General features: G+C 36.6%; 1 protein-coding gene across 2 annotated transcripts in view; it reads left to right on the top strand.

Moving 5' to 3' along the window:
- Positions 1-10,537, top strand: part of LOC114241782 (proton channel OtopLc) — a 65,021-nt gene extending 54,484 nt beyond the window's left edge. For both annotated transcript variants that reach the window (XM_089732411.1, XM_028172746.2), the window contains 4 exons: positions 722-898; positions 3,095-3,255; positions 3,437-3,599; positions 5,782-10,537. In XM_089732411.1, the coding sequence (XP_089588537.1) occupies positions 722-898; positions 3,095-3,255; positions 3,437-3,599; positions 5,782-6,788 (1,508 nt within the window). In that variant the 3' untranslated portion in view covers positions 6,789-10,537. The remainder of the gene's footprint in view (positions 1-721; positions 899-3,094; positions 3,256-3,436; positions 3,600-5,781) is intronic.
- The last annotated feature ends 2,433 nt before the right edge of the window (positions 10,538-12,970 follow it).

Genomic DNA, 12,970 nt, shown 5'->3' with positions numbered 1-12,970 from the left:
GGAAGAGATGGGGGATAGTGGGGGCTACACAACCAATTTCGTACCCTAAACCTTTTGTTTTTTCCAACATTCCAGTTGATAAAAACTGGGTACATTTTCTGTTTCGGTTCCGTAAATCTGAATTTGTTATTTAAATGATGCTTGAAAAGTGCCGGCTGAAAAGGGTCGCTAAATAGTGAAAGGGGAAAAGAGTTTCGGGTACTTTTTGTTGCTTGATATCATAGTAACTATTTCATGTAAATGAATGTTCAAATTAGTTTTTCAATTTATAAGTTATTGATATAAATATAATAACAATTGCCACAGTCAAGAATGAGTTTATTTAATTTTTATATACTTATATATTTTGAAAATTCAAATTAAAAACAATATTATTATGTCTGTATCTACTATCTATTAACTAATTAGTGAGGAAAATCTCTTCTATTTATTTTCTTCCCGCTTTATCATCTCGAATTCTGAAACAATTTATTTTGTTAGAAATGCTAAAATATGGTTTGTCTTTTTATTAAGGATTAGGCTTTCCGCTGCTTAAATGGAAAACCAGGTGACATTCCATATGCTTTTAAACCAATATCTGTTAATGCTGGATATTGGCTTTTGTATAGTCTCAGTATTATAGTTTCCAAAGTCCACATTCTACACGTACTAAACTCAATCACTGAATAAAAATACAGTATGTTGTTATTTATTTTTATAAATATAATTTTATTTTAAATAGAGTCAGAATCTAGTTCGACGCCATCCGAATCGGATTCGTGTTCATCGCACGAACAAAGTACTACGACAACGACACACGCGATCCCACAGTTACCTGCCAAGAGATTATCCCTCGGATTTGCATTGGCCACCCGGACGCATCACTACGGAAGTTTTTATTTGCGAATGGGAGCTGTTGGTAAGTGCCCGAATAATATAAAGCTATATTATTTAATTCTTTCTACACTTTAGATTGGATATATAAATTTGTTATATTTGGGTATATAATTTATTACTGGTGGTAGGACCACTTGTCAGTCCGCGCGGACAGGTACCACCGCCTTGCCTATTTCTGCCGTGAAGCAGTAATGCGTTTCGGTTTAAAGGGTGGGGCAGCCGCTGTAACCATACTGAGACTTTAGAACTTGTATCCCAAGGTGGGTGGCGCGTCTACGTAGTAGATGTCTATGGGCTCCAGTAACCCCTTAACTCTCCAGGTGGCCTGTGAGCTTGTCCATCCCACTAAGCAATAAAAAAAAAAATACAAAAGTTATCGGCGATTACTTTTCTAGCGGTAGGCAGCGGTTTGGCTATGCCCTTGGCATTGCTGAAGTCCATGCGCGACGGTAACCACTCACCATCACGTGGGCCGTATGCTCGTCTGCCTACAAGGGCAATAAAAAAAAAGTATTTTTACCCATAAATAGTAGTAAATGTAATTTATTTATTTTTTGATGGTAGGATGATGATTAATGATTTTAAGGGTAGGAGGGCCATTCAAAATTTCAATTGAGACTTCGGCTTCATTCCTCAATGTGGTGGCGATATTTACGTTGCGATATCTAGGGGCCCCGCTAACCACACAACAACAGATGGGCTGTGACTTCGTTAAATCATCTATACAATAAATAATATATACAAGACTTTTTCTGAACTGTCTCCAATAACATTACAAACTTTCAACTCAATCAAATATACGAGGCTCAAACGCATAGAGCACGAACAAACAGAATCATACAGAGAAGACCACTACATTTAAAATAGTATTACATTAAATACATGAAAACGGGTCAAATACGTCTCAGTGTTTAATCAATTTACCTATTTAACGAAATAAACTTAACTCGATCTTACAATACAAGAAATAGCAAACTGATTATCTACGCCGGGTAGAGACTAACCGAGCGCTTGCCCTAGTTCAGCCCGTATTTGCAGAGTACAAACAATTTGTCGAGATATCTAACTAAATCTCTCCACATCCTTTGTTCGGATCGCAGCCGAGTCATGGATTAGTTCCGAATGAACTTTCTTATTGATGGCGAAAGTTCCACTAATTCCGTTCAACTTCTAACGAGACTCGCGTTAATCCAGTCGCATCGTGTTTGGATAATGTTTTTGCTGTGTTTCGGTTGTATTGTTTTTCGAAGTGTTTCTTCGATTTTAGTGAATTTAGTTGGCTATTTTTTTTTCTTGTTAAATGATCGATGTATTTATTGTATAGACAGGTGCATTTGCTCACGGCCCACATGAATTTAAGTGTTTATCTGAGGCTATATAGATGTATGTATAGGGTGAATGCAGACTTGAGGTCTTATCTGAATAGTATACAAATTATGCAAATGTTTTTATGGAATTTATCGTGGCAGTCATTCATGAACATCAGTTACATTCATATGAGGTCGTCAGCGCAAAAGTGGCCTAACCCATAATTTTTCATATTCGTGCTTTATATGTGTATTGCAATTTATTTAAAATATAATAAATTTTGATGAAAACCGGCCAATCCCTAGTTTCACCTATAAATAATAGATGGCCTTGTAAACATTGTTTTTGTGCGTATTGTTTTTGCGTACGAAGCAGTGTAAAAGTAAATTCAAACCTCATTATCTCCATACTAACTATGGTAAGCTTAGGCCACTATTGCACTAACGGCCTCATATACTAGGCATCTTATTCTTTAGGCCACAATTTCCATAAGATATAAATCGTTAAGAAATAATTATAATACTTTTCAATAATGAAAAGGTTTATAAAATAGCTCGTGGATCGGTTATCTTACAAGTATTGCTCATTCTATGAAAAATACTTGCTGATAGAAACTACGTGACGTTAAACCACAGAATAAAAAGTACATACAAAAATATATTAAAATAGCATGCAATTGTGTAAAAGATTGGAGTCAGTTCATTCCCCGTTTTCTGACATTTGCAGTCACAAGTTTATAGAACAAGACAACATTGATAGAATTTATTTATTTTATGAACACTTCATTATGCATTACCAATACTAAATAAAAGTATAACGTCTACATATGTTTATATTAATTTTGCCAATTGTTATTAGGTAAATTTTAGCATTAAAATTTAACAATTGAAGCTCTGCTTTTTGTTCTTAGCTTTTGGTATCGGATCAATGATATACTCCGGGCTGGAATTTGGTCAGTACTGGGAACTGGAGAGGAACACTAATTGTCACAACGTCCTGCTAGCGCTGACACCCGCCACCAGAATGGCCTTCATCTTCATACAGATGTACTTTATCTTTCTCAACAACGAGGTTAGTAGAAACTTTATTTTTGAAAATTCACACAATACTTATGGCAAGTTTTTGGAAATATTTTAAATCAAGCACTATAAGCTACTGTGGCCAAACAAATTAAAAAAAGGAATGTATGTTTTTAAATATCGAAAAAATTTGCTGTTACATAAAAATCTTACCAAATTAATAACTATTCCAGATGAAAGTATACAAACACAAGATTGTGGCCAGGTTCGGTTTAATGCACATGGTCGGAACTAACCTCAGCGTGTGGTTGAATGTATTGGTTCAGGAAACGAAACACGAGATATTGACCTTCTACGACCCGGAGAACAAGACCATTGGACTTTCGCATAGACTAGGTGAGCATTGAAATTTATTAATCATTTTTGAACTTCAGCAAGTTTATGACCAACAAATATATGACCTGATATATGATCAACAAAACTTGATGATATTCCTTTTAATAACATATTCTGTTCATTTTAAATGCAAGGACAATTGAGGCCATCAGCGCAAAAGTGGCCTAACCCACAATTTTTCATAATCATATGTATATTGTAATTTATTTAAAATATAATAAATTTTGATGCAAAACCGGCCTGTCCATAGTTTCACCCATAGATAACAGATGGCTTTGTAAGCTTTGTATTGTTTTTTTGCCCAATATAATTCAAATTCATGAAAAACATAAACCTCATTGCTCCATAATAACTGTAGTAAGCTTAGGCCACTTTTGCGCTTACGGCCTCAATTCACCTACGAAGTAAACGAAAATAAAATCGATCCGAACGTATAGAAAGAGAATGAAATAGAAAGGGTTGCACTGATCGGAAAGATATAGTTTTTCGTCAAATTTGGCAAAGACCCTTTCAAAATTTCTATATCTAAAAATGAATTGCTGTTCGTTAGTCTCGCTAAAAGTCGAGAACGGCTGAACCGATTTGGCTAATTTTTGGTCTTGAATTATTTGTGGAAGTCCATAGAAGGTTTAAAAGGTAGATAAATATGAAAATGCTCGGAATTATATAAAAATAACAATTTTGTTTTTCCTTTGATGTGTCCCCCGTCGGTCTTTTATTTATCGATTGAGGCAATACGAAGTCTGCTGGGTCGGCTAGTATAATAATATAAAGCGAAAAACCGTTGCTATTGTTCCGTGCTATCGAACTACGCACAGCGCGACTTCATCAATCGATATTTTTGTTTCTTTGTGTTTACATGAATAAAATAGTGGTAATCGAATCGCCCTTGTAGAAAGTACTAAAAACTTATTTTATAATATAAACTAAATGAAACTGACTACGTAGGAATAAATGATTACTTACTGTATTTCTGAAAGCAATTGGTGTCTAGAGAGTAAGAAAGATAGAGGAGATTTTTTTGGTTAGGCAAAACAATTATCATTGAAAATCAGTCAACAAGCAAGTATAATTGTACAAAAGCAATATCTTCTAGACAATTGTTTTAATGTAGATAAATTCTGAAAGAGATAAAGTTAACTCGCTGTATACTATTTTTAAAAATATTCAGAGATATCTATCTATCAACATAGACCAAACATCTATGCATGCATTTTATTAAAAATTTAAGAAAAATAAAAACATGTATACAATAAAATCTTGATTATTAAAATAAATAAAAAAATGACTGGTAATCTCGTAACCTCAATCAATGAGTGACATTGACATTCATCTTCTTTTAAAACAAATCTAGTGTGTCAATGTGCACTAACTAACAATATAATATACAGATCTTTCCACGTGTATACATGAAATCACAATGAAATTTAATTACTAAGAAAGTCAAAGGTAATTCTTACATTTAGTAAGGGTATGGTGTAAAATGAAACTGGTATATTAATTAAATAAACGGTGAAATATTGACAGTTGCTATCATTTAAAGATTGCTTCAACCGTCAGAGTTGAAATCCATTACCGGTATCAGTCTTATAATTTTATTGAAACAGATTAACTAAATCCGAGTTTTATATTTTAAATTCGTTGGATCGCAACATTGTCACGTTCGAGACGCTATTGTGTAAAATGTAAATTTGTTTTACGCTTATTTTGTTATGTAAATGTTGTAACATATGATCTGTATATTTAGACACCACCCCCTGGTAGGTCAAATTAATATCTATAGACTTCGGTAACTGCTTAACACCAGGGGAGCCGTGAGTTCGCTCACTCATCTAACTCATTAAGCAACGGGTTACGTTGAAAAATTCCGGTACCTGAATAAAATGTTAGGTCAAGCTAATAAAAAAAACGTGTTAAAAATCTGTTTGGTGATATTTTACTAACTGCCTCACGTTTTTGTGTCGGTAAATAATATGGAAGAGATAACGCGAAGTTGATTAAGGTGAACTAATGATAGCCGTCAATAAATTACTCGGATGGCATTCCTATGCCGCGAGCAAACCCGGAAGTTATTTGACCCAAATATTTACGAGGTTTCTAGATAGCGATCGAGGATAGAATGTATACGACGAATAACTTGGCTCCGTGATATTTTGTTTTCACTATTTATTTTTTGTTTCAGCATTCCAAAAGGCCTTCGCTTCTTTAGCTACTGAGGTGCCTCCATCACATCCGGCAGCGGCACATCTCCGCGTTCCGAGAGGGCTGAAAGGACCGCATCACATTTTCGAATGTAGACGTACTAACATTATGGGTACTCTCGTTCAAGATGCATCGCCTTTTCTGTTTCCTTGTACAATTGAGTATTCACTTATCTGTGCGGCTATACTTTACGTCATGTGGAAAAATATCTCGAAATATCCATCTAAAGACGTAGCGGCAGCAATCGCCAAAGCTCGCATACTCGAAGGCCTAGCTTACAAAAAGTCCCCACATTTGTACAGCGTTGACTGCGCTAGAGCTCACAAGGGACTGTTTTTTGGAATTCTCGTATTAGTTCTAACGATTATATCTCTAATCTTGTTCTTCGTTTTGGTATCCAAAAAGGAATACGCATCGTTGGCGGTTGTCGAAGTGAACATGTGTGAATTGGCTCTTTACGCTATGACGACTTTAGCTAGTTTGGCCGGAATGTTTTGTGTAAGAAATTTAAAGTATGACGGAAACCGAAATCTCGAACTCGATAACATACTTCTTGTCGGAGCTCAAACTGGCATGTTCATTTATGGCACGTTTACCATCATCGGAGGGCACTTCACTATAGAAAAGAACACGATTCTGATCTTGATCACTGCTTTATCTTCATTAATCCAAACAACATGCCAGACGATGTTCATATTGGATGCGAGTCGTCGGTCAGCTAAGACTCCTGAACAATTGAGAAAAAAGCCGGGCAGGGAAATAGTGACGTTCTTATTGGTAACCAACTTAGCCATGTGGGCGATCAACACACTGGAGAAATCGCGCGCCGAATCTCATCCAGTCCAGTTGCACTTTTACGGACTCTGGGCTTGGACGATCATAACGCATGTCTCAATGCCGCTAGCGATTTTCTACAGATTCCACTCGACCGTTTGCTTGTGTGAGATTTGGAAGCGCGCTTACAAAATGAAACCTGCTTACATGTAGCGACGAATCCGAAGGTATTAAAGCCACCGATAAAATATAATTGACTTTTGTGTAACGCATTCGTAGTTTTTTCGAAGTTAGTCGGTGTTGGTTTATCTGGATGAAAGTGCCATAATTACATCTAAGTCGGATGGATAGTGAATACCGGAACTAATTTTATTAATCCTATCATTTTATTATTATGAATATTTATAAACGTGTAGTTTTGAACATGCTTAATCTTATTATAATCCGGTGTACACTTATCTTGATATTAGTTTCGAAGTTGACTGCTATATGTTAAGTTATTGTATTTAAAATATTTTAACGTGTTATTTATTTGTAGCTTTATGAGACGCTTTAATGTTATTAGCGAAGGTGCGTGCGTTGTTGATATCAGTATTTTGCGAATAAACGGGTTTATACGTTTGGTTTTAATGCTTTAAACGTAGAAGTTATTTTTTTCTCATGATTATAGCGTTAATAAATGTATAGTTAAAATATTGGATATATTATAAGTAGATTATGTGTTCGTCTTTCGTCATGTTCATTAATTAGATGTAGCTAGGTGTAAGTTGTTCCAAGATGTGGCCCGCATAAACATTCCAGTTTTTTAATAGTTTTCTTTACTATTTTATTAACATCCTCACGTACTCAGATTTAAATGACAATGTCTTCCATTAGATTATATTGTTTTATACACATTTCTGTTAGAACGCAAACCTGTAGACTGTAGAGTTAAATGATAATATAAATACCTAAATAATACATTTTCCATAGTTAAAATGGGAGCAATGAATTATCGACCTAATATTTTTTTGGGAATTTTTGATGTTTTATCGAAAGAAAAAAAAAGAGTAAAAACTTGCAGTTACAGATACATGTACGAAGAGATAATAATACGTTTTATTAATGTAACGAGTGTAATCTTATAGTCTGAATTTATATTTGAGATTTGTAGGTGTATTTATTCGGATGGAAATGTAGTGTCAGTATTTTGGATAAACTTTTATTAGTAGAGATTAACGTGCTGCGTATCCAGTAAGTAGATGAAATATGAACACCAAAGTTTTATAAAGGGTAGGAAATTTGGAGCTTACTATTATAGATATCAGATCATGACTCGGTCGGTACCACAATACACAATGTTACAATAGAATTAGCTAATAAACATTACGTCCATTGCATTAGGTTTTACGAAGCATTAAGCATTCATTCATTGACAGAGATAAAAGTATTTAAAGAAATTTTACGAGGTTCATTTGGCTTTGCATAGTTCAAATGTAATTTACATTTCGTCTAGAATTGCATGTAACTAGATTTAGAAAACTTTATATACCTTCTCATAGTTTGATGTCGTAAAATAAGGTATAATCAATCGTTTCTAATATTTGAAACTGTAACAAATAAGCAATTTTGTAGGTCATATTCAAATATTAAGATTTCGCCAACAGTAAGTACATTACAGTTACATTACAGTGTTCATTGGAGGCATCGAATAATAGCTGATTCTGTAGGCTCAATCAAATCTTACTTTAACTAAAGTATTTCTAAGTTATTCACGGATAATTATTATTAGGGCAGTATAATCGGAGTATAAGATGTATCGGTTGAGTCTTACCTCTGTTTCCATTATTATTAATAACTAAAGATATTGTTAGTAATATTTTACAGCCGCGTGAGTTCTGAATAATGTTCATCATGATGACGGCAGGGTCACTAAATAATGTACCATTCCAATACTAAAAAATAAATAGTTATTTAGTGACTCTGCTCTTATCGATCCCAGATGTATCGATTTGTTAAATTTAATTAATCTCTGTATTTCGAGTTTTTACTGTGTAGATGTGTATAATATGCGTTCAAATACCTCAAATTTTATGTAATTGCTGTTTTATTGTGTTTAATCAATCGATATGTTAAATCGTATGCATCTAATTGTTTTTGCATTTTCATAAAAATGACTATTTGAGTTTTATGTTGAACAATTTTCTGTCGTCCTACAAGTTAATGTAGTACGCAGAAAATAGTGCTTGTTATTTTTATATTATTATTGTTTCGTGTTGAATAAACAGTAATAAAAATTTTGATAGAGTTCTATAATAACGCTCAGTGGTGTCCGCATGACTAATATTTCATAAGATCTTTTTAAGTAACAGCTCAAAACATTAGTCAACAATTTGATTGGTTTTATTCAAACTAGAATATGAACTCATCAAATAGGAGGTTTGCAGCTGGTAAAATTATAATTGAGATAATGAGAGATTGATGATTATTTAAATCCTGTATGCCATGAAAACAAATTGAAATACACATAATAATATGTATTATAAAATATATAATAATATATAGTATAAGTGTTGTTTTGAAACGACCCGATGATAGTCCACATGAATTCTCAACTACAATTAGTATATTTGTGAAAGATATTTTGTATTTAAGGTGTAGTTAATTTTGTTGTTAGTCGTCGACGATCGCGTCAACGGTCGATCGGGCATCCTCGGGGTGTCGCCCCGGGTCTGGTTGTATTGTTGACCGCGGAAACCCGAGGTCAGAACCCGATACCCGGATTCTGACCTCGGGCGGAAATCGAACGTCTGGAGTCATTAGGTGGGTAGATACCTAAAAACATCCTTTGGCCCGCGGTCAGCTCCGAACATTTGTGGACCGTTAGTGCTTATGTACCCAGCGCGCCTCAACATGAGGCTTGATGCCGTGCCCGAAAAAAAAAGTAACTACTTTGGCAGAATGAAATTAACAGTAAAAGCGATAGAGCTTACATTTGCTAATCCTAGTACCGGTTCATTGATACTTTCAACTTATGTTTATATGTATATATAATATATAAATGCGATGTATTCATGCGTTGGAAAAACAATTATATAATAATATCATGGAATATGTAACTTCATACAAATAATACAATACATGATAAACAGTTACATCCACGTATACAAATTAATATGATTTGTTGCTATTTTAATGTGTTATTATTTTATTATGTTATTGTTGTAAGTGTGCATCGTTAACTGCATATTTTAATATCTTTCGATCTCTCGAAGAGATTGCTCTAAGTAATAGAACCGCCCATTGTCCTTTTGTGTAGAACGTTTTGCATTTGTTTTTCATTATCTTGACGTACAATCAAACTTTCTATGCTTCCTAGTACACGAGCCAGCGATGCAGATGTAGCATTGAGGGTTCTGTATAAAGGAATTGCATACTTTTACTGAATACAAATGATCTTATTGACCACCGTATATTTGTACATACATTTTGGATTTAAATAGTTTCTATCGATTTTTTTAATTGATGTTAATTAGAGTAGCTTGAATTATATGATTATTACCAAAACTGCTTAGCTACTACGAATTCAGAATTGCCTAGACATAAAAGATCAGAGGTACTGACGTATTTCAAATAATTGCTAGACCGGCGATGGAGTCGCCATTTAATCTTTATTGTGCTAACCCTTTTAGGTACAGCGGTGTAGATTACTGTAGATATGTAATTGATAATTACTTACTTCATCCAAACATAAACCTTTAATATACTTTAAGGAAATATTAAAAAATGGCTTACTAGTATTATAAATGGGACGAGGAACATTCATTGTGCTCAAATTAGTTTTCAATCATCCAAATAACACTAAATTTTAATGGTATATACTCGTAGATTCAATTGACAGATTTTCTAAAGCATTCGAATGTTTTTATATAATTCTGTCTCAATGTTGATTCTCTATTTAATAAAAAAAATATTATTCTTGATGTCACATGTTTTTTTTTTTTGTCAGGAGGAAATCACCGGACTTCCGCCCTCCACTGGGGATGGAGGGCGGGGCATGTCGGAGCTGAACCGACTAAAACCTCCTGTCGCTCAACAACCAGCATCCAAACCTCGCATGAGACAGAACTCATGAAAAGGCAAAGGGGGGAAAGTGAAGCGTTTAGTGCGGAGCACATCTCTCCCATCACCCTCCCCCTCGGGACGCCGGACTGGCGGTCGTCGGCGCCACGACCACCAGTCCTCTCGGTCGGCAGGCTATCCGAAGCCCGCCTAGATGGCGCCGGTTAGAATGGTCTACCCTCGGAATACCCCGCTGGGTCAGAACCAGCGTTGGTTGAGGATAGCCGGCCTTCCATCACCCGGACGCTCTTGCATAAAACGCGTGCAGAGCAGCTTGCACGTCATCTTCTTAGGTCCCCTTCGCCGGTCCCCAGGCCGACATGTGAGAGAGACCCGAAACACTTAGAGGGCCAGGGCTTGGGCGAAATCCGCCTCCCTGGCCCCCGCTCGACGGCGGCGGGCCTGCGCGTCTCGCACGCGCCCCGCCGCCTCCTTCTGCGAGATGGGGCACTCGCAGAAGTCGAGCATCGCCTTCCACGACTCGTCGTCACCGAGCATTGATGCCACAACACCCGGCAACGACAAGTCGTTTCCTATTTTTGCGACAAGGACACGGCGCCACCCCTCCCATGCAGGGCAGGCGACGAGCGTGTGCTCCGCCGTGTCCAAGTCGCAACCACAATGGTGGCACTCTGCCGTCAGCTCGGCTCCGATCCGGTGCAGGAACTCACCGAAGCAACCATGCCCAGTGAGCACCTGCGTGAGCCGGAAAGTGAGGCGTCCTCTGTCACGATTCACCCAATTCACAAGAATCGGGCGAATCGCCTCGACGGTCCTACGACCAGCCGAAGGATCGGCCAGCCGTCTGGACCATGACTCCAGCGATGTCACATGTTAGTTTATATTCTTTTAAAATATTATTCATAGATGTCACAAGTTATAATATAAACTATTTTGGCCACTTTTTGGCCAAACTATAGAGGTTGGGCGAAACTTTACATTACGGACACTTATCAATCGTTTCTGCGAACCCATGATTTTTTAAGCATGGGATTTTAGTATGTTGTGTGTATTAGATATTAGAGAGAGATCTTTTTTGAATTTTCTAAACACGTGCTCAAAATTTGTCTCACGTGACGATTGCTCTCGTATGTTATAGAATAATAAACAGATGTGGCGGTAGCCATCATACAACACAAGATATGTATTTGACAAATGCCTGAATCTCACTTACGACATTTTCAAGATAAGCTTGCATAAAATTAAATACAAGTTTATTTATTTATTTTTTATTGCTTAGATGAGTGGACGAGCTCACAGCCCTGGTGTTAAGTGGTTACTGGAGCCCATGGACATCTACAACGTAAATGCGCAACCCACCTTGAGATATAAGTTCTAAGATCTCAGTATAGCTATATATAGTTAGTATCCCAGTATAGGAAGGAAAAAAAAAGTATAGTTACAACGGCTGCCCCACCCTTCAAACCGAAACGCATTACTGCTTCACGGCAGAAATAGGCAGAGCGGTGGTACCTATCCGCGCGGACTCACAAGAGGTCCTACCACCAGTTTAAGTATAAGTATTCCGAACAACAACATTCGGACCATCGGTCTACCGAGCAATATCACCCGCTCGGTGGAAGATATTCACTTTGTCTTATATTTACACACACATTAAAAGTGTTAAAGAGCTAAACATGTAATGTAATTAATAAATGAAATGATTATTTGGAATTGAAGATCAAAATTGAGCGGGTGCGTTAATAGAAAACAGTGCTTTAAATATAGACGTTGCCAAGAATTGTGGCTTTGAAAGAAAAAAGTTAATCTAACTGACTACTTAACCTATTGTGTTGCCTGAGTATTACATAATTACATTACTGTCTTTTATCATAGGTTCAGGATAACTGCTATTCAAGTGAACGAGTCTCACTTAGCGTTAAGTGATCTCAGCTCATAGACATCACCCACTCTGAGACATCCGGCTGAGTCTCAATTATGTTCGAATCCCGCAGGGGGGTACCAATTTTTGTAATGAAATACGTACTTAACAAATGTTCACGATTGACTTCCACGGTGAAGGAATAACATCGTGCAATAAAAATCAAAAACCCGCAAAATTATAATTTGCGTAATTACTGGTGGTAGGACCTCTTGTGAGTCCGCACGGGTAGGTACCACCGCCCCGCCTATTTCTGCCGTGAAGCAGTAATGCGTTTCGGTTTGAAGGGTGGGGCAGCCGTTGTGACTATACTGAGACCTTAGAACTATATCTCAAGGTGTGTGGCGCATTTGCGTTGTGGATGTCTATGGGCTCCAGTAACCACTTAACACCAGGTGAGCTGTGAGCTCGT

This window comes from Bombyx mandarina, chromosome 13 (genome assembly GCF_030267445.1).
Source record: "Bombyx mandarina strain Sakado chromosome 13, ASM3026744v2".
In the NCBI taxonomy this organism is placed as follows: Eukaryota; Metazoa; Arthropoda; class Insecta; order Lepidoptera; family Bombycidae; genus Bombyx; species Bombyx mandarina.
This window is presented reverse-complemented; position numbering and strand designations above follow the sequence as displayed.